Source organism: Eubalaena glacialis, chromosome 4 (assembly GCF_028564815.1).
Source record: "Eubalaena glacialis isolate mEubGla1 chromosome 4, mEubGla1.1.hap2.+ XY, whole genome shotgun sequence".
Taxonomy (NCBI): Eukaryota; Metazoa; Chordata; class Mammalia; order Artiodactyla; family Balaenidae; genus Eubalaena; species Eubalaena glacialis.
The window spans coordinates 61,240,391-61,266,085 of NC_083719.1; the positions used below are offsets into that span (position 1 = coordinate 61,240,391).

The 25,695-nt window shown below is 36.9% G+C and overlaps 2 protein-coding genes across 2 annotated transcripts in view; one reads left to right on the top strand and one right to left on the bottom strand.

Moving 5' to 3' along the window:
- PDE8B (phosphodiesterase 8B) overlaps positions 1 to 4,429 on the top strand; it is a 286,597-nt gene extending 282,168 nt beyond the window's left edge. Inside the window, exons 21-22 of the mRNA XM_061187930.1 lie at positions 801 to 930; positions 3,494 to 4,429. Coding sequence (XP_061043913.1) covers positions 801 to 930; positions 3,494 to 3,603 — 240 coding nt within the window. The 3' untranslated portion in view covers positions 3,604 to 4,429. The remainder of the gene's footprint in view (positions 1 to 800; positions 931 to 3,493) is intronic.
- Positions 4,430 to 8,731: 4,302 nt separating this feature from the next.
- Positions 8,732 to 25,695, bottom strand: part of WDR41 (WD repeat domain 41) — a 44,033-nt gene continuing 27,069 nt past the window's right edge. Inside the window, exons 8-13 of the mRNA XM_061187931.1 lie at positions 22,906 to 23,016; positions 17,036 to 17,220; positions 13,987 to 14,108; positions 13,064 to 13,152; positions 11,990 to 12,123; positions 8,732 to 9,023 (exon numbers count right to left, since the gene is read on the bottom strand). Coding sequence (XP_061043914.1) covers positions 8,871 to 9,023; positions 11,990 to 12,123; positions 13,064 to 13,152; positions 13,987 to 14,108; positions 17,036 to 17,220; positions 22,906 to 23,016 — 794 coding nt within the window. The 3' untranslated portion in view covers positions 8,732 to 8,870. The remainder of the gene's footprint in view (positions 9,024 to 11,989; positions 12,124 to 13,063; positions 13,153 to 13,986; positions 14,109 to 17,035; positions 17,221 to 22,905; positions 23,017 to 25,695) is intronic.

The window sequence follows — 25,695 nt, forward strand, 5'->3', positions numbered from 1 at the left end:
AGCCCAGTGAATTACGACCTTATGCATATAAACATACACTCTAATGTGCAAAATACTCAGATTTACACGTATCTTGAGAATTGCATGACCAATACCCCAATCTGAAAAATCTCATAGTTTGTCATTCTTTTGAGTAAAACATAGTTATTTCATGAAAAAAAGAAGCTAGTTCAGCTCAACTGCCTAACTGCTTGTCATCCAGGCTACCATAATACGTTGATGTGCAGCACAAGGGCTTTGTATGTACTTCCGATTTTGTCACACACAATATTAAAAAGACGTATTTTCAAAGGTCAAGTAAGATTAATAATTCTTACTACTTTAATGAAGACATTCTTAAGTGAAACTGGCTTTCTTTTTAAACTGCAAGCATGTGACAGTGAATACAATGACTATTTGTACAGGTTGGTGCCAGTTCTTTGATTCACGCTAAGGTGTCAGCAGTTTTAAACACACCATCGCTCCTGTACCCTCAGTATAAATGCCACTTAGTATTATTTGAAAATAGTCTTGACCTTGCAATCATGAAAACAGATCTCAGAAAAGGGGGTATGAATCCTGAGATAAGTGCTTCAGGAGGGGCTGTAGGATAGCATAACACATTTGAGAGTCAGAAGACCTGAATCCAGTCACTGTAGCTCATCAGGTGGTTGTCTTATATAAGCCTCGGGACCTTGCCAAGCCAATTTCTTCATAGATACAACTGGATTATGACCCATTTTCACAGAGTGGTTCTGACAAACTAGATGTTACTGTGACAGCTCCTTATGTGCCCTACAGCCCTGTGTTATTTCTTACAGACTGATGAAGAGAAGAGACAGGGGCTACCTGTAGTGATGCCAGTGTTTGACCGGAATACCTGTAGCATCCCCAAGTCCCAGATCTCCTTTATTGACTACTTCATAACAGACATGTTTGATGCTTGGGATGGTAAGACAGTTCCTGTTTTGCTACCCACAAACAGAATATTTTGCTATACTTTATGATGGTTACCTTTAATGACAGAGGCTGGGCCTAAAGGTGTAAACGAAATGTAACTTAAAAGAAAAAGTCAGCTGCTTGTGGCCAGGTGTGGTGGGGGTGCATGAACACTTTGTGTGTCCTCAGCACAAACCATGTGTATGGAAGACTCAGTGGATGTTTGGTAACTGGATAAACAGGTGTTCAACTCTTCCAAGGACATGTTTCCAAAGCTTACAGGAATTTTATTCTATCATTGGAGGAAATTCTAGAGAGAACATAAAATATACTAAGTCTACTCTGAATCACAGATTCTTTTCGTAATATCAGTTGATAAACAGCTTTTCATTTTTTTGAGATCTTTTTTAATTTTTTTGAATTTAATTTTTATTTTATATCGGAGTATAGTTGATTTACAATGTTGGGTTACTTTCAGGTGTACAGCTAAGTGATTCAGTTATACATATACATATATCCATTCTTTTTCAGATCCTTTTCCCATATAGGTTATTACAGAACACTGAGTAGAGTTCCTTGTGCTATACAGTAGATTCTTGTTGATTATCTATTCTATATATAGTAGTGTATATATGTTAACCCCAAACTCCTAATTTGTTCCTCCCCCCGTGTTTCCCCTTTGGTAACCATAAATTTGTTTTCAAAGTCTGTGAGTCTATTTCTGTTTTGTAAATAAGTTCAATTGTATCCATTTTTTTTTTCAGATTCCACATATAAGTGATATCATATGATATTTGTCTTTCTCTTTCTGACTTACTTCACTTAGTATGATAATCTCTAGGTCCATCCATGTTGCTGCAAATGGCATTATCTCACTTTTTCATGGCTGAGTAATATTCCATTGTATATGTGTATATATATATATATATATATATATATATATATACCACATCTTCATCCATTCATCTGTCAACGGACATTTAGGTTGCTTCCATGTCTTGGCTACTGTAAAGAGTGCTGCAGTGAACATTGGGGTGCATGTATCTTTTTGAATTACGGTCTTCTCTGGGTATATGCCTAAGAATGGGATTGCTGGGTCATATGGTAGCTCTATTTTTAGTTTTTTAAGGAACCTCCATACCGTTTTCCATAGTGGCTGCACCAATTTACATTCCCACCAACAGTGTAGGAGGGTTCCCTTTTCTCCACACCCTCTCCAGCATTTGTTATTTGTAGACTTTTTAATGATGGCCATTCTGACTGGTGTGAGGTGATACCTCATTGTGGTTCTGATTTGCATTTCTCATTGAGTGACATTGAGCATCTTTTCATGTGCTTTTTGGCCATCTGTATGTCTTCTTTGGAGAAAGGTCTATTTAGATCTTCTGCCCGTTTTTTGATTTTTTTTTTTGATACAGAGCTGCATGAACTGTTGGTATATTTTGGAGATTAATCCCTTGTTGGTTGCTTCGTTTGCAAATATTTTCTCCCATTCTGTGGGTTGTATTTTCGTTTTGTCTATGGTTTCCTTTGCTGTGCAAAAGCTTTTAAGTTTAATTAGGTCCCATTTGTTTATTTTTGTTTTTATTTTCATTACTCTAGGTACAAGGTGGATGCAAAAAGATACTGCTGCAATTTATGGTGAAGAGTGTCCTGCCTATGTTTTCCTCTAAGAGTTTTATAGTAGCCAGCCTTACATTTAGGTCTTCAATCCATTTTGAGTTTATTTTTGTGTATGGTGTTACAGAATGTTCTAGTTTCATTCTTTTACATGTAGTTGTCCAGTTTCCCCAGCACCACTTATTGAAGAGACTGTCTTTTCTCCATTGTAGATTCTTGCTTCCTTTGTCGTAGATTAATTGACCATAGATGCATGGCTTTATTTCTGGGCTTTCTGTCCTGTTCCATTGATCTATACTTCTGTTTTTGTGCCAGTACCATACCATTTTGATTACTGTAGCTTTGAAGTATAGTCTGAAGCCAGGGAGCCTGATTCCTCCAGCTCTGATTTTCTTCCTCAGGATTGCTTTAGCTATTCAGGGTCTTTTGTGTTTCCTTACAAATTAAAAAAATTTTCGTTCTAGTTCTGTGAAAAAATGTCATCGGTATCTTGATAGGGATTGCACTGAATCTGTAGATTGCCTTGGGTAGTCTAGTCATTTTCACAATATTGATTCTTCCAATCCAAGAACATGGTATCCTTCCATGTGTTTGTGTCATCTTTGATTTCTTTCATCAACATCTTATAGTTTTCAGAGTACGGATTTTTTGCCTCCTTAGGTAGGTTTATTCCAAGGTATTTTATTCTTTTTGATGTGATGGTAAATGGGATTGTTTCTTTAATTTCTCTTTCTGATCTTTCGTTATCAATTTTCAGTTAAAAGGACCTGTTCATATTTCAGAAACCAGTGTTTAGTAACTCATCCTTCTCATGCTTCTGTGTTCACCTTAGGCCTAACCTAGGGTACCTCTCCTCCAATTCTGATCCCAAATTTGTCCCACAGAGCCCCAACCTTATAAATGCTCCTGGAATCTAACTTAACAGGCTTCTTTTTATTCTCTTATATCCTTGCAGCCTTTGCACACCTGCCAACCCTGATGCAACATTTGGCCGATAACTACAAACACTGGAAGACGTTAGATGACCTAAAGTGCAAAAGTCTGAGGCTTCCATCTGACAGCTAAAGCCAAGACAGAGAAGGTGACCTCTTGATCTACAAAGGGCACTGTGAATCACAGTAGTGTAAACAAGAGGCTTTCCTTCATAATGAAAATGACAGGTGTAGGTTAAGGAGCTAATGTTTAATATCTGACTTTGAATCATTCAACGTCCCAAATTTCATTTTTAGAAAATTATGTTCCATGAAGAAAAATATATGTTCTTTTGAACAATCACTTAGTGACAGAACAAACACATGGCAAAATCCTTTGCCCTGCTGTCATCCTGTCTGCCCTCATCAAACCCTGCAGCTGATTCACTGTAACTAGCAGGAGACATGCAGCAAAGACTTGGTGCCCACGAGCCCACCATCTCTGTGGATGATGGACCATGTAGCTTAGCTAGTGGTTTAGCTCATCTTTTACCATGAAAGTCACCATCACTGTTTAGCTTGACTATTTTCCTCAAGAGCATCAATCTAAAAGGTTCATAAGAATAAGGGAAAAAACCCATATAAAGTGAGCAAAACAACTAGGACCAAACTGCTGATAAACTAGTTAGCTTCAGAGCCTCCATGGCTAGGTGGTTCTGATCAACGGTGTAACAACACCCAAGTTAGAACACAGTCTGTCTTGGCCTGGTTGAGTGCCTTCTCTAGACTGGTATCAGCAGCCTGTGTAGTCCTCTCTCCTACAAAAGGGATTCATCTTAACAGAAAGCCAACCATGATGGGGAAGGAAGTGACATCTTGTCTGGGGGGGAATCCAAGAGCTTTTCCCCTTTATTATTTCTGGTTTACAGAGGCAGTTACAAGGCACTATAGTAGGTATTATATACAAGCCATTAATCTGAATGCCCTTGGACAAGCTTTTTTTAAAAAAAAAAAATTTATATACATTTGCTGTTTAAAATTTTTATTAAAGCAATCTAAATTTTCTCGGTTTAAGTCCATGGAGTACGTTGTGCTGAGTACTGAGGAGACAGAGGAAGTTTCAAGGTTCAGATGTTTTTAACCTATCTATATTTAAGATCATGCCATTTTGCTTTAATGATGAAAAAAAGATTGCAAGGTGTGTAAATATATCAGAAAATAGCATATGGGGAAGCAGTAAATACTATTTTAAGCTATTAATTGTATGCTAAAAGCTTCTAAAGCACAAGTGCATATTTTTATACAGCTCTTTTCACAACTTTCTGTGGTCTACATGAAGTCAGTCTTGAGATTTTCTTTTCTCTTTTACCAGCCAACCCTTCTCTATGTATTATAAATTAGAGATTCCGTAAACAAAATCTTTGTTTTTCTTTCAAATTCTCTGTACTTCATGCTGCATTTCTAAGAGGTATAAACAAACAAACAGAGTAAATTAACTGAACCAGTAGTTAGTTACTTTTTTCAAATGAAAATTGGAATGCAGAACACTTGGAACTAGTACATGGGGGAAAAAATTACTTATCACTACAAAACATGCCAATGTTTTTTTCTATGTTTTGTACCAACAAATGGAAACATATATGACAATTCCATGCAAAGAAATGTACCTAAATTATTTTTGTTAGATGGTAAGAGAACTTGCTTGGTCAGGACAGCAGCTAGCTTTGTATTGTAATGCTGCACTATGTAAATGTGATGAAAATGTTTTTGTGAAGTACTTGTAACTAAATTCCTACAGCCATTTTTCATTCCTAACAGCTGTTTTTATTTTACCTCTTTGGCCTAAATTTTTCATAATTTCAATATTTCGGTTTAGTGTTCTTTATTTCATGAGTCACACGCTTTGTTTTCAGAACACATTAAATTCAGGATGTCAGAATCCCATTTTAAGGAGCTAAATAATTTGCCTAGGCTTCAGAAGCTTGCCTGAGGCAACGACAATCTTTTCTTGACCATCTCGCTTTTGGTTCCATTTGGTAAGTGACATTCATCAGATGTCTGACATTTTTCTATGTGAATGTTTGTTAGAGCTGACTCAGTATAATTTCAAATTAATTTCATATTAACACTGCCAGGTACTAAAGCTTTAGCATAGCTCTGCTCTTTATCAGTGTAATCTACTATGGTGTAATCTTCTACTGAGTTGCTAACTAACTAAATAGTGCTTTCCTCCAAATAGTCTTTCAGATGGTATGTGTATCAGATGAGTGAGTATAAACTATTATAATTGTCTCTCATACTGAGCATAAGTCTGTGTTGAGGGGAACCCTATTAATTTAGGAAAATATAACATGATCTAATCTAGAGAGAGGTCACATTACTACTACTACTTAACCATAAGTTAGTTATAAAACACTGTTACCAGGACCAGAATAACCCTATAATTTAATTAGGCTATTCTTTACTTCCAATTTAAGATTTTAAAATATGCTTGCCTTCAGAGTTAGGACTGGTTAGTCTTGTGGGCAAAGAACAAGCCTCATCTATTACTTAGAACACACTCAACTTGAGAAAGATAAATACAATGTCCCTCAAGTTTAGGCTCTTGATTGTGTTATGTGAGTAAGCCAGAGACTGAGGTAATAAGGGTATTTTTAAATAAAAATGACAAGGCCCACTGCATAGTATTACTTCTGGTGTTGCAAATATAACAGCACTGAAAGCTAAGCTAGGGAAATGGAAAAAATGCACATAATATTTATCGTCCTCAGTTACAGCTGTATTCTTCTAATTCTTCTAACTTTTTGCAGCAGTCTGCATACAACTAGTGAGCAGCCATCAAGTCTGAGTCCCTGCTAGATTTTCCCATCTCACTGTTTTACTCCATCTCTGACCTTAGGGCATTCATGAAAGCAAAAACCATCAAGTTCCCGTGAATGGGTTGGAGGCTTTCCTCTAGATTTTAATAACAGAGGGACTCACAGTGGTACTTTCAGTACTATTTGCTCCCCCAACTCACCTGTGGTTTGTATCATTCACGTGAATAGATTACTATTACATAATACTAATCCAGAACAAATTAGGAAAAAAAGCAGTTAAGAAGCTATGAATTCCTTTTATAATTCATTGAATATCTTATACAATTCAAGAAAACTTTAAAACTCATGACCTAATAGTAGAATCTCCAAAGAAAAAGCTAGCTGGTAATAGGAGAAAGTCCATCTATGGAGGAAAATTAAAAGCCTAAAAATGACTCTGATCAATAATCTGATGCACTCAGACCAAAATGCATGTCTGCCTGGTTTAGGAATCCTACCCAGGTTCCAATTTCAGGATGAAAGTTTAGAGGTGCCTCAGTATGACTGACTGCTCAAATATGCCACGATAACAACAATCTGTTGGCTAAAAGGCAGTGCTAATTTTTCTATTCACATTCTTCTATTAATTATATAATGGAGGTTACATAAATTTTATTATATGTCTCCATAAAGGTATTTTCATTGTGAATTAAAACAGAAACAATTACTATGAACATTATCTGGTTTTGCTCAAGGGGTAATCCTACAACCCTTCTTTCTCATTCCAGTCATGTTCAATTTCTGTTTTTAAATTCGTTCACTGATGCTAATGAGAATTGAGCTAACTAACTGGAAGGCCTTACCTGACTGGGCTTCAGCTTCCTTATTTATAACATTATGGCACTGGTCTGGCATAGATGACCATAGCTCTTCCAGACTTTGTAGGTAGTTGAGGAAACAACAACTGTCAAAGGTAAAACTAGTGAAAACAACAATTTACAAAGATTCCATTAGGGTGTGTGTGATGAACAAATAAATCCAGAAAGTGTTCTTCGAGAAGGATTAGTCCTCTGACACATCAGCCACCTGGTGTTTACTTCAATACGATTCTTTCATCAGCAGTTTAAGATTAACTCCACAATTAAACCCACCCATTTTTTTAATGTATGGAACACTTTTTAATTTTTATTCTTTAGTACCAAAAGGGAGAAAGAGTGCTCTAAGGCTGATGGGGTGATGAAGATGATTAAATCTCAGTGGTGTGCAAGAAACTCATAAGTGATGCCTGTCTCAAGCATTTCATATTTGAGCCAATGGTAAGATGAATCAGGCACTTTGGAAACACTGTAACTTTACTGATCTAGCTCTCCTCTCTGGCATATATGAGGGGCAGCTGCTGGTCTATTACCAAGAATCTAGTCAATAGCTGTTCAGGCTAGGGGGAAAAATACACCCTAATAAGATTCCTCCTGATTTGAGTTTATAGGGATTTTAGTAGCTAGAATTTTTAAAAAAAAATGATTTAAACAAATTAGTTGGCACCAAAAAAAAAAAAATTGTAGTTAAAACAGTGAGAGAGATTCAGGTTTGCTTCATGTTTAGAAAATTGAGAGTTACTAAAGACCAGGGGGATTTGTAGGAGAAAGGATATATTTAAATTTATCACAAGAATTCTTAATCAAACAGGCTCTAAAGAAAACCAAAAAATAAAAAAATACTGTTATTTCTATTTCTACCTCCTCCCAGGGTCTAGGTTCAAATTAAGAAGCTTAAAACACAGCACTCACCACTTCAATAGCAGCACAAAGTACAATTATTATGGAATCTTCATTTCCTACAGGGAGGCATCAGTTTTCTGGATATCTCAGGGTTTAAATTCAAGATATGCTACATCCTACCTATTTACTCTTCACTGGATTTTTCATTTTTCTCCCAAAATATCGTCTATAATGATCATGTATAATTATTTCCATAAAAGTAGGTTCCTTGAATAAATCTTTAAAAGAATGACAGGTATAGTTAAAATACTAACTCTGGAGAACAGTCAGGTATTTCAAAATCCAAAAAGGCTAAATGAAAGAAATTACATGTAATATTTTAAAAATCTAATCCCTGGTGATGAATAAAAATTTAGTTAGAGGCAATATAATTACATTAAAGAGAGTGAGAGGTCCCAAGTACTCTTCTCCTCATTAAACATACGCTCATATTAATTTCTGGTGTAGAATTTTTTTCAGAGCATAAAAAATTTATCTCTGTGAGGACACTGTGGTATAATTTAATTCTGCTTCAACAGGTATATGTGATGAACTCTGAAAACTTCACTTTCTGAAAATTCACTGCTGAAATTAGACCCATTCCTTCAATGGTTTCAGGTAACTGCTATGTGAAAAGTCAAATGAAAAACTTGTGCTATATTCTTTGGTGAATGTACTGATACCTGAGAAGCAACTTGTTGCTGGTTTGCAGCCCCAGAAAAAAGAATTCAAACAAATGGAATTTTATGGAGTAACAAGAAAAAAAATATTACAAAATTTAAGTGATTAATATGGTAATGGTTTTCAGCGTATTACCCCTATATTTGCTGTTCAAGGTTCATGCACAGGTGTTCAAATTCCTTAAACTAGACAGCAAGATATAAGTCACCATTCTCCTCTAATTTTTGAAATAACTTTAAGCTGCGCAATCCAGATTCTCGTTCTCCATTTTTCCACAAAATAATGAGATGATCAGCAGAACATGTCACTAGTCCATGATCTTCAAAGTACAGAAACATCTGTAAAAAAAATTTTTAATTACTGATTATAGGAACTTCAAGGAGAAGAGGCTAATGCTAACTAGATTAAGACAGATGCTTGTTAAAATGTGTACCTTGGAGACTTCTTTGGATCTGACTGTAAAACTCTGTATCTTTCATGAGAAATGTTATTTTTAAGTGTGAGTGATAATCACATACAAATGCTAGACCAATATCTAGTATTTTAAATATCAGAACTTTGTAAATACTACTCAACTACAGAACTATAAATAACAGCTATTTTTGTAAAGTACATGAATTCCCAAAGTATCGTCTAAATTTACCATTATCTAATTCCTCAAGTATTGGTTTTAAGATTTTTGTCAGGAGAAGTCCCAACAAACCTGCTTTACTTAATCATTTTTACTGGCCTTCTTATTTATGCAAAAATGGCCACCAATAAAATGTCTGAATTCCAAATTCTCCAAGATAAACAATGGCTTTAGCTCTCTAAAACAGAGACATAATCAATCCTTAAGCATTTACTGAGTGTCATCTATATGCTTATGGTCCCTACCCTCAAGAAGGTTCTAATTCAGTTGTGAAAACCAAATCATAGTTGAAACAATAAGGGTACCAATTAAAGATGATGTAATCAGGTACTAAATAACATAGTTCAGGCTATGATTTGCCACAGAAATGCAGAAAAAGGAGGCATAGATCAATAATGAATGAAATTGTCAGAGAAAGCTTCAAAAACATAAAACTCTCCAAATAAAAGGAAGGTCATGCCCAGTGAAGGAACAGGCTGGAAGGTAAGAACAGGAAAATGGAATGTTGATGAGAAGGCAGCATGCATCCTATGGAGTAGAGAGCTGGTATTAGAGAGGAGATAAATGAAACTATGAAAAGGATGTCTTTGAGGGAAAGAGTGAAATAAAGGAGAGAAATAGGAAAATAGGATGCGAGTTTTCTAAGAAATAACTAACTCATACATTTCTGAAGATAGCGGGAGAAGGGCTCAGCTGATGATGTAGGAGTGAGGGGTGGAGACGTAGCAGAGCAAAATTCCTCAGGAGATGGAAAAGTTAGAATTCAATAAATACAGGTAGATAGATAGGACTAGGCTTAGAGACTAAGGATCAAAAGAAAAAAGGAACGAGAAAATTCAAGCAAGAGCCAAGATTTTCTCAGTGAAGCCAGAGATACTTTTAAAAAGTAATTAAATGTCAACACTTCCACTCAGGAAAATTTCTAAGAATCAAACATTTCCATACAATGACAAATGTGCCACACCATTTAAAAACCTTTAATAGGTTCCTACTATTTAAAACATAAAGTCCAGGGACTTCCCTGGTGGTGCAGTGGTTAAGAATCCACCTGCCAATGCAGGGGAAACAGGTTCAAGCCCTGGTCCGAGAAGATACCACATGCCGTGGAGCAACTAAGCCCGTGTGCCACAACTACTGAAGCCCGTGCGCCTAGAGCCCGTGCTCCACGACGAGAAGCCACTGCAATGAGAAGCCCGCGCACTGCAACGAAGAGTAGCCCCCACTCGCCGCAACTAGAGAAAGCCCGTGCGCAAAGACCCAACACAGCCAAAATAAATAAACTTTTTATTTATGTATGTATGTATGAATTTTTTTAAAAAGTCCAAACTCCTTAGCCTTACATTCAGTAATCTGACCCCAAACTACTTTCCCAGCTTTATCTCCTACTGTGTCCATTCATTGGAACACAGTCCTCCAGCCTAGCCAACCTGCTCCTTGCCACCAAGTAGATTCTATCTTTGCCCTCCTGTCTACCACATTCCATCTGCACAACTCCCAAAGTTAAAAAACAAAATGAAAACAACTGGGCTACCTGGTAGAGGAAGGCAAAAATGAGTAAGACATGAGTACCCAAAATCAGGGAGCTTATGGTCATAAGTCTATCTTAATCCTACCTAAGCATCAAGGTTCAGCTCATATTCAGGACCATAATATTTTTATATTATATCTCTTTGTAAACTCCAGTGTCTAGTATAGTGCCTGAAATACAGGAAACGCTAATAACAAGTTTTGTGCTGTTGCTTCTAAGCATAAATGCACTTCCAAATGAAAAACAATTTGTTCCTCCCTGGCTATGAAACAGGGAAGAACAATTTAAGAAACTCATGGGACTTCCCTGGTGATCCAGTGGTTAAGACTCCATGCTCCCAATGCAGGGGGCCTGCAGCACGTGGGAACTAGATCCCGCATACTAAAACTAGGAGCCCGTATGCCACAACAAAGATTCCCGAGCAACTAAGACCAGCACAGAGGGAGGGGGGAAGGAAGGGAGGGAGCAGGGGAGGAATAAAAAAAAAAAATTCATTACTTAGGGCTCTGCTTATACTGTTACCAGTTCCAATCATCTCTTTACCTCGACTGGTCTTATTCCTTCTTCATTACAGGCAATAATGCCTATAGTAAATATTAAAGTATTTGAATATATTTATAACAAGTTAGAACTTTATGCATCCTATAATTCTCAACTATTATTTTCATATATGCACAATGACAATCAAGACATTGGGTTTTACTAAAGCTAACAAATTATTATCCTCCAAAGGAAGGTAAAACAGTACTCTGTTCATAGATTTGATAAAGTTCCCTGGAATTAGATTCTATAAGGCTTTACCTCTACATACATAAGCACAACCCTCCATGTACCCTCTATTTACTACTGTTATATATTCAACATTATTCACACCGTCCTTATTGTCAGCTATCTACCTACATCTCATAAGTAATAGTAATTAAGCCATTTTTTAGAAGCAAGACATTCCTTGTTCAAATCATTTCTCTGTAAAGGGAGATCCTAATGGCACATACTATGTAACCTATCCCATTCCATGTTTAGATTCCACAAAAACCTACAGATAAGAGAAAGTTTAGGTCTTTATGAGACCAAATGAAAGAAGAGCAGTGAGATGCAAAAAGCAGGAATTCCCTGGACATTTATATGACTATTAAAAATAATACCTCCACAGATGATGAGTGTCCAATTAAATCTCCAATAAGCTCTAGTGAACATGAAGTGCCATTTTCTTGTTGTTTTTTAACAGGGTGGCTGGCTTGTTTATTTACTCTTCCAAATCCCCACATGTTAAAAAAACCTAGAAAAACACAGCCATTTCAGTCATTTTCAAAATTACTGTGCTCTTTTCTTATAATAATAATGTAAGATCAGAAAAACAAAACTTAAATGCAAAAGTGTTCCCCACTTATTTTAGTCAAGGGCTAAGTGAGCAGATGGTACCAGGTACTATGCTAGGGTTTTTTAAATATGTTACTTTGTTTCCTCTTAGCTACCCAGGTTTGTTGCTCATCTCTTTTTATTGTCCCTACTCACGCACTGGTGAAGGTGTGTTAACGTGAGGAAAAGGCAATGGGAATCAAAGAGGAGAGAAATGAAAGGCCTGAATGGCAATGAGGCGGCGGGGGGGGGGGAGGTCACAACTCAGATTTATCGATAAAGGGTAGACAAAAAGCAACATAGGGATGTCCCAGAGCAATGCCCTATGACTTCAAATAACCAGAAGAAATTCCAGGGGTACCAGCATCTGATTTCTTATGCAAAGGTTGCTAACTAACAGGGATTTTGTTTTTCAAATCAATGCCTGAAAATCAAAGAGTTCATGAGATTATGATATAAATACAAAAATGTTTATAAATAAATTGAGTTCAATGTTAATGATAATGCTTTAAGGCTGAAAGAACTTTGACACCTGATGATACAAATTCTGTCTGTATACCAGACATAATTACAGACAATATAAATGAGTAAATAGTTCATTAGGCCATCTGGTCAGTCAGATTACCAGGAATAATAGTTTTCCCTCAAAACAAAAAAATCCTAGTTGAATTGAAATAAACAGGTAGTTCTACAGTAAAGCAATATTTAAATGTGAATCCTAGATCCCAATTACCAAATGCTTCATGTAAACATCTGATGCTTATTTGGAGCACACTGTATATTATTTTGTGGTTACATACCTCTGTCTTGCATATGAGAAAAAAAAAAGCAAGACTACCTTTTTGAGAAAAGATACTCACCTGTTGGTACAGGTTCAGCTGCAAGCTGCTGTTTTTCTCGTAACTCCCAAATGCGTACACTGCCATCTTCTGAGCATGAGATTAACTGCCTGTCAGAAGAGAAAATCACTGATAAAAAGAGCACCATGGAAGGCCAATGCTAAATTTGCAGTGAGAGAAATCAGTGGAGCCCTCAAGTGCTTTTATTCAGCTCTTGGCAGGAGCCAATAAAAATCACAATTTATCAATATGGCTTTACAATGCAAAGTAAAAGCACTCCTCAAGAAAGGCACACATTATACTGTTACATTGGTTCAAATGTTATAAATATGTATCATTTCCATTTTTAAAAATGCATTCAGGAAACAGGTTACGAATTACAGTTTCACAATATCCTGAGAAGTCTCATTCCTTCCTCTCACTGTATCTCTTCTCAGGGCACCTCTCACTCTAAAAGTATCCTGCATAGAAAATAATTCTATTTCCTTCATATAATTCATCCCTAGAAACTCAACAGCCAAATCTACCCTGAGGGGAAAGCCCTCGGTTGGTAGCCTTAGCCCACAAGGAGACTACCATTTAATTGTAGCCGTAATCAAACACCACCACCAAAAAGGTGGGTTTGTGGAAAATATAAAAAGAAAAATTAGTACACAGTCAGTGCCCAAAAGTCTTTTATCTTTTAAAATAAATACCGAATTTTAAATTATCTCTTCTTATAATGAAATTCAATGTAATTCATTTGAACCTTGCTTCTTGTAAATTTCGTAATATACTGCCACAGACTCTTCTGTTAAGACAGCCATGGGGTATTCTCCATTTCCAAAAGAACATAACAGGTCAAGCCACGGAGCCAGGTGACTTTGCCCCTTGAAAAATTACACTGGTGGCCCTGGGAACTATGCATTTCTTTCACCTGTTACAGAACTGACGGAAACTTGTACCTGTTTGGAAGTTTGGCAATGTGCAGGACATTGGAGTCATGTGCAGTTTTCTGGCAGGCAATCACACGCTTCATTTGAAGGTTATACACGTATAAACCCCTTCCAACTGCAACAAATACATTCTGGGGGGGGAGGAGGGGGAAGTTCAGAAATGGGCATAAAACTAGTACTTATCACTACCTGGTGTAATAGATTTCCAGCCCTGGTGTGAGATCAGAAAGCCATCGTTACCTTCCCTATTCCTAGCCTTCAGCCCAAATTATTGTACTGCCCTCTGAAATCCAAAAATATCAAAGCACAAAGGAAAGCTCAGCATTTAGAAGGTGGAAGGACACAACTGCTAATACAGAGAAAGCTTTGTATATTATACGCCACAGCATCGCTTTCTTCCTCATTGAAACGTGACAGCTAGAGAAAGGAGCTGTGGCTGACAGATTGGCCTGCAGTGGAGGTGGAGCTGCTGAGGTACAACCTAGGTTTTCATTCACATAATACTATATCCTTGGGAAAACTACTTAGCTTCTTTTGCCTGAAAAATGTGAGCAAAATTACTTGCACTCCACATCTTAAGCGTCACAAGACCTATAAAGGATACAAAAAAGCATATGCTATAGTGGCATATATACGGTGGCTTCACAAAAACATTTTTCCAAATGTAGTATTAGAAACACCTTTTTACTAAAACAGCTTTAATCTTTTGAAAGTACTTTCACCAATATTTACCTTACTTCAACCTCACATCTCATTAATGTAGGAAAAGCTATTTTCCAGAATAACAAGTCAAAATAAAAAAAGATTAATATCACACAAAAATTAAGATGTGAGAGTTTGATATTAGAATCCAGGTCATGTTACTCCAGTCCCTTACTCTTGCCTCATACCATACCACCTAGCTTCCGAAATTATTTTGCAAGTCACTAGACTTCTGGTAGCTCTTGTCTTAGAATCATTCATTCTTACTCCGTAGGTATGCCAGTAGAAAGACCTTTCAATACTCCTTTTTTTTTTGCCTACCTGTTCTCACCAAAGAATACTTCTCATGCAGCCGCAAAGGCTACAACACCAACTCAGACCTACAGTATCTCGACCAAAACATGCCCCCCAAGGCTTACCAGAGTCTAAATCTGGAATGATCCCCTTGACCCTCAGGATTGGTATTCTGCATGTAGCAATGCAAGCTGAAGACCAGTGCCATGAGCGTTAACGAGAACAGCTAGCCAACTTGCTAAAATCTAGCGCCCTGGGTAACATTCAATGCAGAGAAACCTCAGAAACTAGTTATATGGACCAGGAAATCTGTGCAGAGTTTAAATGATTTATCCAAAGTCACAAAGAAAATTATCAACACAACTAGAGAATTAATAAGCTTTGGGGCAGCCTTTACTCAACAGAATCACTCTATTCAATCACTTGTCATCAACAATGAATGGCCCCCCTGCAGAAAGAAAAAAACTCCTATAAAACAAAGAAAATTAGGGAAAACTGAGTGCTTTATTAATGCTTTATTAAGCATTTATAGCAGTTAATAACACCAATCGAAAATTTTAAGATTAAAGAGAATACAAAATGCAAAACTTTAAACACTTTTACAAAAGTGAGAAAAAGGTATCAAATTAAAAATATATACGGACTTCCCTGGTGGCACAGTGCTTAAGAATCCGCCTGCCAATACAGGGGACACAGGTTCGATCCCTGGTCTGGGAAGATCCCACATGCCGCGGAGCAACTAAGCCCGTACGCCACAACTGCTGAGCCTGCACTCCGGAGCCCGTGAGCCACAACAACTGAGCCCGCGCACCTGGAGCCCGTGCTCGACAACAAGAGAAGCCACCGCGATGAGAAGCCCGCGCACCACAACTGAAGAGTAGCCCCTGCTTGCTGCAACTAGAGAAAAGCCTGCGCGCAGCAAGAAGACCCAACACAGCCAAAAATAATTAATTAATTTTTAAAAAAGAAAGATAAATATATATATACATATAAAATTTTTAGGGCTACAACTTAGAAATAGTTTCCATCTTTTCTGAGACTACTTGTCTTTTAGAAATAGTTTCCATCTTTTCTGAGACTACTGTCTTTTATCATATGTATTTACTTTTTTTTTTCAAAATAAAATTGGGATATAAAGAAACTTAATCTTTAGGTATAATAGTGTTCTTTAACCTATTCTTACCCCACTCTGTTTTAGTTTTGTTTTGTTTTTAAGGTAAGAGAGGTGCAAAGAAAGCCAAAACAAAAACAAAAACAAAAAAACAGACCATGCTCTCCCCATCCAGAACACTATTACTGAATTTTTAAATAAAAATAACAAAACACATACAATTAGAAGATTTAAACAGTACAGGAAGGCACAAAATAAAGTGAGATAAAAGCCTCCTCTAACCCCTCTCCTCAAAGTTTATAACTCAAACATTTCTTGTGATTATATTTAGAAAAGGAACCCCCATTTTAAACATATTTTCTGAGCCCCTGAAGCTAAAAGAAGAGATGTTCAGATCAGAGCCAAGATTCAGAAATCCATTGGTACTAATCTCTTACTGCAAAAAAGGATGTAAAGTGCTTCAAGAGCATCACTGCCAAGGCCTAAAGGATTGAAATCATTAATTCTCACACAATCATCTTGCCCCATGATGCTAGAAGACTAAAAGAAAGGCATTCCTGAAATTTTTAATTTCCTTTACTGCTCCAGGAAATGCACCAGAATCTTCAAAAGGATTCTTTCTCAAAGTGTTTCTTAGAACAATTTTAAGCATTATCCTCAAATCCTGTGGGAATATTTAATCCAACTCAAAATTTCAATAGGGTTTTTAAATCTGTGGCCATTTAATCACTTCCTTGCCTCAAAGATAAGAGCTAAGATTAAAATTCTTTTTTAAAGCAAGTGATGCAATCTTTGAAAAATATCAAAACATTTTAGAGCACAACATGAACACAGGGAATGATAACTTTCTATATGATCAGGAGATTAAATTTTAAAAATTAGAAACTGGGTTTATTAAAAGAGACAAGATTACAGATATTTTTCTCAATTTTTTTTTTTTTTTTTTTTTACCTCTTCATCCCATGTGAAATGATGAATAGAAACGTCATTTGGCTTTTGACAGAGTTTTATTTCTTGCTGAGTGCCCAGCTGTGGAGATGGGTCCCAGAAGTTGCGTTCACAGGCCTGCACAGTCCAGTCCAGGATATCCCAGATGATGAGCTCTCCAACATGGGAGCCAGTTACAAAACTCAAATCTAGGCAGAGTTCATATATGTCTCATTATTGACCATTTACCTAGGCTAAACATAAAAATGAATGAACTGCCTCGTAGTATTGCTCTATAAAATCACAATGTTTAGAACAGTGAGGTAACTAGACAAGCCAAACAGGAAGATTATCAGAAATAGACTCAAGCTTACTTAGAAATTTAGTATGTGATAATGATTGCATTCAATTCAGTGAAGAAAGAAATACCTCATGCTGGACTATTTGGTTAAGTATTTGGGGAATAAAAACAAAAGAACGTTACCTTGGATCATACACAGTGAAGAGAAGCTATACTTCTGTTTCTCCTTTACTCCCACACTCACCACATGCCTGACACCAGATGTGTGGGGTTTTCCCACACCAGGCAATTCTGCGACACCAGCTGAGTGTCCCTACAATTCAACTCAACTTTGACACTGTCTACCTGGAAATAGTGTCAGATCCCACAAGTTAAGGACTCAGTCCTGCAAGACTTCTCCCACTTCAGATACTAACTGCAAATCCAGGTTGTTACCTGTGTTTCTGACCAACTGGCTATAAATCAACGAGTCCCACATCCCCTCATCAGGTTCAATTAATTTGCTAGAATGGCTCACAGAACTCAGGAAAACAGTTTACTTACTTTATTAAACAAGGATATGATCAAGGATACAGATGAACATCCAGATGGAGGAGATGCACAGGGCAAGGTATGTGGGAAGGATCGCAGAGCACGCATGCCCTCTCTGAGCATGCCGCTCTCCCAGCACCTCCACGTGTTTGGCAACTCAGAAGCTCTCTGAACCCCATACTGTTGGGATTTTTATGGAAACGTCATCACATAGGCATGATCGATGACTAACTCCACATCCAGCCCCTCTCCCCTCTCTGGAGAATTGCCGCGGGGGCAGGTGGCCGGTGGCCAAAAATTCTAAGCTTCTAATAATGGCTTGGTCTTTCTGGTGACCAGCCCCCATCCAGGAGCCCATCAAGAAAGAGTAGCCTCATTAGAACAAAAGACACTCCCATCACCCAGGAAATTCCAAGGGATTTAGGAGCTCTGTCAGGAAATATTAGACCAAATATTAGAACAAAAGATGTTCCTTGTGCTCTTATCTCTTGGGCAATTACAAGAGTTTTAAGGAACTCTGTGCCAGGAACTGGGGGCAAAGAGCAATATATATATTTTCTGTTATTTCACATATACCAAAATAAGTTTCGAACAGATTAAAACATTAAAGGTATTTAAAGAACTGAGAAAAATAAAGGTGAATGTTTTATGAATATGGAGTGCTAAAAGGCTTCTCAAGGAGACAGAGTGGAGGCTGGGGAAAGAGATATGAGTAAACAGCTGCTTAGCACAAAATCATACTTTTTTTTTTTTAAAGATTTTTTTGCTGTGGACCATTTTTTAACTTTTTATTGAATCTGTTACAAAATTGCTTCTGTTTCATGTTTTGGTTTTTTGGCCTCAAGGCATGTGGGTGGGATCTTATCTCCCCGACCAGCGATCAAACCCACACCCCTTGCATTGGAAGGGGAAGTCTTAACCGCTGGACCGCCAGGGAAGTCCCCAAAAATCACACATTTAAATGACAAAACTCTGGGAAAACTCTGCAATTTAGATGTCGAAATAGGTTGATTATACTTGATACGTAAGGACTTCTTAGAAATCACTAAGAACAAGATAAGCACTCCAGCAGAAAAATGGGCAAAGGACCCGAACTGGCAAAACAAGAAATACAAATGGCCAGTAAACATGTGAAAAGACGTTCAATTCCCTAATAATCAAAGACATCTAAAAGCAATGAGATACTATTTACTGACTTGCAAATCGGGAAAGATTATAAAACACGAGAACACCCAATGCCTGCAAAAGCATAAGGAATCAGCACACTCACGTACTATTCATGCCCTAGTATAAACTGGTGTAATCTTTGCAATCCTTGGTAATATACATCAAAACCTTAAAAAATTGTAAACCCATTGATCTAACAATTCCACTTCTAGAAATTTATCCTGAGGAAAGTACATAAAAGACATATGTGACAAGGCTGTTACACATAGTATTAAAATTCTAAAGATATCCTAAAACATCCAACTGGGGATCAAATAAATAAATAACATCCACGAAATGAAATAGTTATGCTGTTATTGAAAACTAAGTTGTAAAATTATGTTATATTAATACAGAAATATATTCATGACATACTGTTACAAAAAGCACACCATATGTATACACATATACATACATATATACGCCCAGAAAAACACCTAGAAGGATATGAACCTGTACTTAATGCTGTATGGTAGGATGATTTTCGTTTTTACATTTTTATGTTTCTGTTTCCTCATATGTAGTATTTGCACAATAACAAGTTTTTAAAACCTTTAATAAAAATGAAATTAGTGGGCCAACTAAGACAGTTGACAAATTATACATTTAATAGAAAATGTACAACTGCTGAGACTAAAAACTATCTTAAAGAAATGTAATTTATTTTAATTCCTTTATATTCAGGAGGAACAGAACAATGCACTGTGAGTCTAGAAACTCTAGTTTTAATTTTGGCTCTGCCTGTTACTAGCCATGTGGTTGGTCTTCAGAAAGTCATTTAATCTTTTTCTATCTTGGATTTCTCGGGCATTAAATGAAGATGATTGTAAAAATCAAATTAAATAATGTGTAGCCATTTAAAAAAGACATCAAATGTTATCTTTGAGTCCCTGGTATTATTTTGAACCCCTGGTATTATTCCATATTAATAGTATTAAAACATCCAGTTACTTGTAATTTAGGAATACATGGATGAGTAATTATGATTTAATTATCCCATTTATCAAATAAACCAGCAGGACAGAAATCTCTAATAACTAGATGAACAATCTCGTAGAAATAAAGAATTACCAGCAATCATACAGGTAAATATTATTTTGTCTTGGTTCCAAGTCCAATTTCTATATAGTTTATTAACAGACTCTATAGAATTCTCTCTGTGAAGAATTAAGTTCATTTCTCACCTGTGGAGAGAAACAGGCTTCTAGTTCTAATAGTGGGAAAGTTAAGACAGTAGTAATCTTTCCATGACCTTCTTTTCCATCCCTTTCCCTCCTCTTTCCAATCTCACTCAAACTACAAAAGAACCAGAGATGTTAACAAGTGAAGATCCTTCTCGATTCCAATTCTGCATGTGTCATTATAACAGAGTTAACCTACTGAGACCACACAGCTGCCTGCTCTGATCTCCTCCAAGTGTCTGTAATTCATCTATGTAATAGCAAAGTACTTGAGCCCAGTTAGAATTTTTCACTAAAAATAAAATGCTGGCACTGACCTGAGTCAGTATAGTTTATTGCTATGTAAATTATCCCAAACTAGTCATTCAAAATGTTTCACACCAAACAACCTCGATGTGTATTATATATATGGATGGATTTTCATCCTATGCAATTATCAAAAGTCACTTAGTATGAAAATCTCACCTGATACCTGTCTACCCATCCCTCAGAAGTACTAATACTTTGTGACTACCATACCATGCTGTCAGTACAAAACAAGAAAAGGAATAAAGAAGCAGCACCCAGAGCCTTTTGCCAGAAGAGATAAGCAAGGTTATCTTGTATGTCTGCCTTAGAAAATCTCTGCACAGGCATTCAGACCTCACTGGCAAACCTGGTATTCATTATCCACATTTGTAGGAGTTCTCTGTTGTACCATTCTAAGGTTGCCCTAGGGCCACCTCAATGAAAATGCACTTTTCCTGTGAGTTATAAACCCAGTAACTGGCCACATCTTTAATTGGTAATTGGTGGGGATAAAGAAGCAGGGCTGAAAGTGGAACTGGGAATTGTACAACATAATCATTTCAGGATTGCCAAAATCTGCAGCATGGCAGACGTGTCTCTATACGAGGTAAGACTGTCACAAATTTTACCAGACTACTTGTCCATATATGATTCTTAAATATGCTTTTGGCTTACTTATATTCTGTAGTATAATTTTATAGTCATGGAATTTATAAAGTAAAAAGCACTAGGGGTTTTCTGTAATTTTTATTAACAATTTTTTTTTTTGCTTTAGCTTTCCATTTTCCTTCCCTTAAAAAGTTGGCAAAGAAATACCTGAAGAAAGCTTTCTTGGTTAAACTGTTATAAGCTTCTCTGTACATCACAGAGCCAAAGAAGTGCCATGGGGTTAAGGCTACCTCAGGAACATCCCATCACTTTCATTAAGGAAACATGCCAGGTCCTGGTACCAATGCTTCACTGCTAAAATGGGACAACTAGGCATGACCACTGTAATGGCCAAAACACTGCTGTGCTTTTCTCAACAGCTTTAGGGCCTTGGAGCTTCTCTGGCTCAGTGTCAGAGGGACTTCCAAATAAGAACCTGCCTTTTGTGCTGCCATCATGGCTAGAAGAAAAGGAGCCCCCAGAGAAAAATAAAGTGGTGCTCCTAATATTATTATTTCTATCATATAGACAATCTAGTCATCAGAAAGACTTGCAGCTGGGTTGAACAAGCAAATGGCTATTGGAGAGGAAAATTTTGGAGCTGGAAGGGACATTTTCACTGATGTATCTGAAAATGTGACTGAACAGCATACAAATGGAGACTACACTTAGTGCTGTCTGTGCCCCTTTCCCTCTGCCTCATGTTTCTACAAAGTATTGCTCAAAAACAGCCAACCCAGATCTCAGGTCAGGAGGTGCAGTCCAGTCCCCTTACAACATCATATTCATGGCATCCTTACAGGACCCTCTTATAGTGTCCTCCAGACTATCAAACTGAAGCCACCCAGGAGTCCTCCCATCTGACCTCAGAACACAGATCACCCAGGAAAGCTCTGATGATATAAGGTGTCACTTTATTTGAAAGTGAAGTAGCTAAATCCCAGGATTTGTGGTTTGTGATCCTATCCTGTCATCTGATGTCAGGTTCAGCTCACAGGAGATAACTCATTAAAATCATTATAAAGCCAAATAGAAAGTCTGGCAGGACTTCCCTGGCAGTCCAGCGGTTAGGACTGTGTGCTTCCACTGCAGGGGGGGTGGTTCAATCCCTGGTCGGGGAACTAAGATCCCACGTGCCATGTGGCCAAAAAGTTAAAAAAAAAAAAAAAAGAAAGAAAGAAAGAAAGTCTGGCAAACCAACACACACAACCATGAGGAAGGGCAGATATGACCCATTTTCTGCAGACCTTTAGTTTGGTGTTATTCTCTGACTCTTCAATCATAATTACAACTGGCTTGAATCCAGCTCATTCTACTGTAAGTAGAGTGCTATATAATTTGTACTGTGTGATCTTCAAAAGAGAAACTACCCAGGACCATTTGCCAAAAAAGTCAAAATGCTACCAAGCATTAGTACTGATAGCCTACAACAATCATCCCACAGCTACCAAGCAGCACCTGAGGTAAGTATGCTCTCTCCTCCATCATCCCTTTTCTCTGCCCAACTCTATTCCTCCCCTTGTGCCTAAATCTAAGACCTAACAATCTATGAAACTTGATGAATTCCACTAGTTTAAACCTCAAAAAATAAAAGACTGCCAATCCCTACTAATTAATAGCATTATTTTCATCATGGTAATTCTAGAATCCTAGAACAAAACAAGACTAAAGTTCAAAACAGGTTAAAAAGTTAAAAAATTTTTACATAATATCAACATTTACACAATGAGCTTACTTACCATTGACATTAACCAGTGAGAGAATATTATCCTGGTGATCAAGAAGGCGCTTAACTTGAAGAATATCCCATCCTAGTGATCCCTCTGTGGGTGCTACCAGCCTGAAAATTACTAAATGAAAAGACAGATATAATTTTATTAAAATGGTCAAAGATTAAAGTTATATTTCTGCTCAAAAAGCTAGCATTTCATTAAGTGAGAAATACCTAAAATACTGAAAAACCCATCTCCAAAGACAGCCTTGTTCATACTACTTTAAAATATTTCTTTCAAATGCTTGAGATGTTTGAAATGATCTACTAAAATCCCAAGTGAGTGTGTCCTCAGAGCTCTGTCCCTTTATTAAAACTCTTCTAAACCCACTACCAACCATGAATGAAGCCTCTGAACAAAAAACTACAAAGTACAAAAGATAATGTGAAACTGCTCAGTGAGTCCATAAATATAGTCTCTATAGACAAGTATTCACAAGGGTCACATATGTAATAACTTCGAGGAAATAAAACAAATATGAATTAGATCAGAAGATAAAAGAGAAGCAATAGTCAATTCTAAAAAAGGATTAATAGAAAAATCCTGGACTTCTGAACCAGGATGAGTACTCAGAGCTGATAGCCTTGCTTAGCTATTGATAATAAAAGCCTCAAAGTCACTGCAGCTAGTGCACACAGAAATTCTATTTCCTGTTGAGAGGAACCCTCACATTAGAAAAAGAGAAATTGGTATGGAACATTTAAAACCAAGTACATGGGCACAAGCTTAGTCTTAAGAAAAGATAGTACATTTAAAGGAATAAAACTTATTTTTATAAGGAGAAATGGCACGACATATTTATTTTATAAGACTAAGTAAAATGCAGAACCTCGTCCTTAAGTATATTTGTATTTTTTATAAATTATTTTCTGAATAAAACCAACTTTCATTTCTTCCTTTTTTTTTAGCTAATATTCTAACTTCCGTTGAGGCATTAGTGTTGCTTTTATTACTATTTCAATGAATTCACTAATTCATTCAATAAAAATCTCTTATTTTAGAAATTAGCCAGATGGAAGAGGACAATAAGTAGGAGGACAAGTCCAATAAAAGGTGACAACAGAAATGAAGGCATAGAGGTTGGGGAATCCCAGGCAATTCAGTGTTAACAAGCAAGTGATACAGGACTCAAAGGAAGCAGGAGGGAGATAATGGAGGGCATGATTTGATATGTTGAAAAATCTGGACTTGTAGGCTACTGGTGTCCTTACATTGGTCCCTAGGGCAAAGATTTCTTTCATCTGGAGCAAAGATGAGAAAAAATAAGGACTACATAAGTTTTTTTTATAAAACTAAATGTATTCAATTTAAAGTCCTATTCTTTTTTTCTGAGATCATGTTCTTCATATTTTGTTGTTTAAAACTTATTTTTATAAAATCAGGGTGGTAAATGGTAGTTTGTTTGGTTTCTGGTTTGAGATTTTTAATGTTTTCACTAAACAAAATAAAAACTGGCAACTCTATGTTGATCTCCAGAAGTTTGACCTTTTGTACTAATCAGAAATTTGAGAGTCCAGAAACAACTGATGTAGGCAATCGGAAGCCACTGAAGCTTTGAAGCTTGCATTATTTTTTTAAATTAATTTTTATTGGAGTATAGTTGTTTTAAAATGTTGTTTTAGTTTCTGCTATACAGCAAAGTGAAACAACTATACGTATACATATATCCCCTCTTTTTTGGATTTCCTTCCCATTTAGGTCACCACAGAGCACTGAGCAGAGTTCCCTGTGCTACACAGTAGGTTCTCATTAGTTATCTACTTTATACATAGCATCAATAGTGTATATATTTCAATCCCAATCTCCCAATTCATCCCCCACCCGCTGCCCCGTATCCATACATCCATTCTCTACCTCTGTGCCTCTATTCCTGCTTTGCAAATAAGTGCATCTGTATCGTTTTGAAGCCTGCATTTTAGATAGATCCCTCTAGCATCTACTGGAAAATGTATCTGGGAAGCACTAAACTAGAGGAGAAGGCATTTGAGAAGCAGTAAGGTAGAGAAAGGAAGACAAGTTAGGGGACTATCACAACAGAGCAGGCAAAAGAGGAGATGAGTACCTGAATAGAGCAACAGTACTGAGATGGAAAGAAGTGGATCAAAATATTTACAGCAGCCATCCTCAAAGTATGGTCCCAGACCAGCAACCTCAGCACTACCAGAGAACCTGTTAGAATGCAGAAGCTCAGGCCCCACTCCAGAATTAGTGAATTAGAAACTCTGAGAGTAAGGCCCAGTAATCTGTGTTTTTAACAAGTCCTTCAAGTCATTCTCACGCACACTAAAATGTAAGAACCACTGAGTTAGAGTAAAACCAGCAAAACACAAGTGATTGACACAAGAAGAAAAAGGCAGGGAAAAGCTAGACGTCTTTCCAGGTCAATAAAGAACATGGGAAAACTGAATTTCTGCAAGGAAGGAAAAAGAAAAAAAACTAAACACAAAATTATATCTTTAGAAACTACTTTATGAAAAGAAAGAATAAGCACAGGGTCTAGAAAATTACTTCTCAGACATGATTACACACAGAAAGTTCAGCTGAAGAAAGAGAAACGTGACTGCAAAGCAGTGGAGCCTGCAGACAGCAGTTTATAAATGGTGAACAATTAGCTCATGGCTCACTGGCATCTGCAAACATGCCAACTGATGGTCATAGCAAATCTCAAGGCTGGTCTCTAGAAGCAGCAGCACAAGTAATAGCAAATGCCCTCTGGGCTACATTACAAAAACTCTTCAAGAAAAAAGCAGCTTTTAA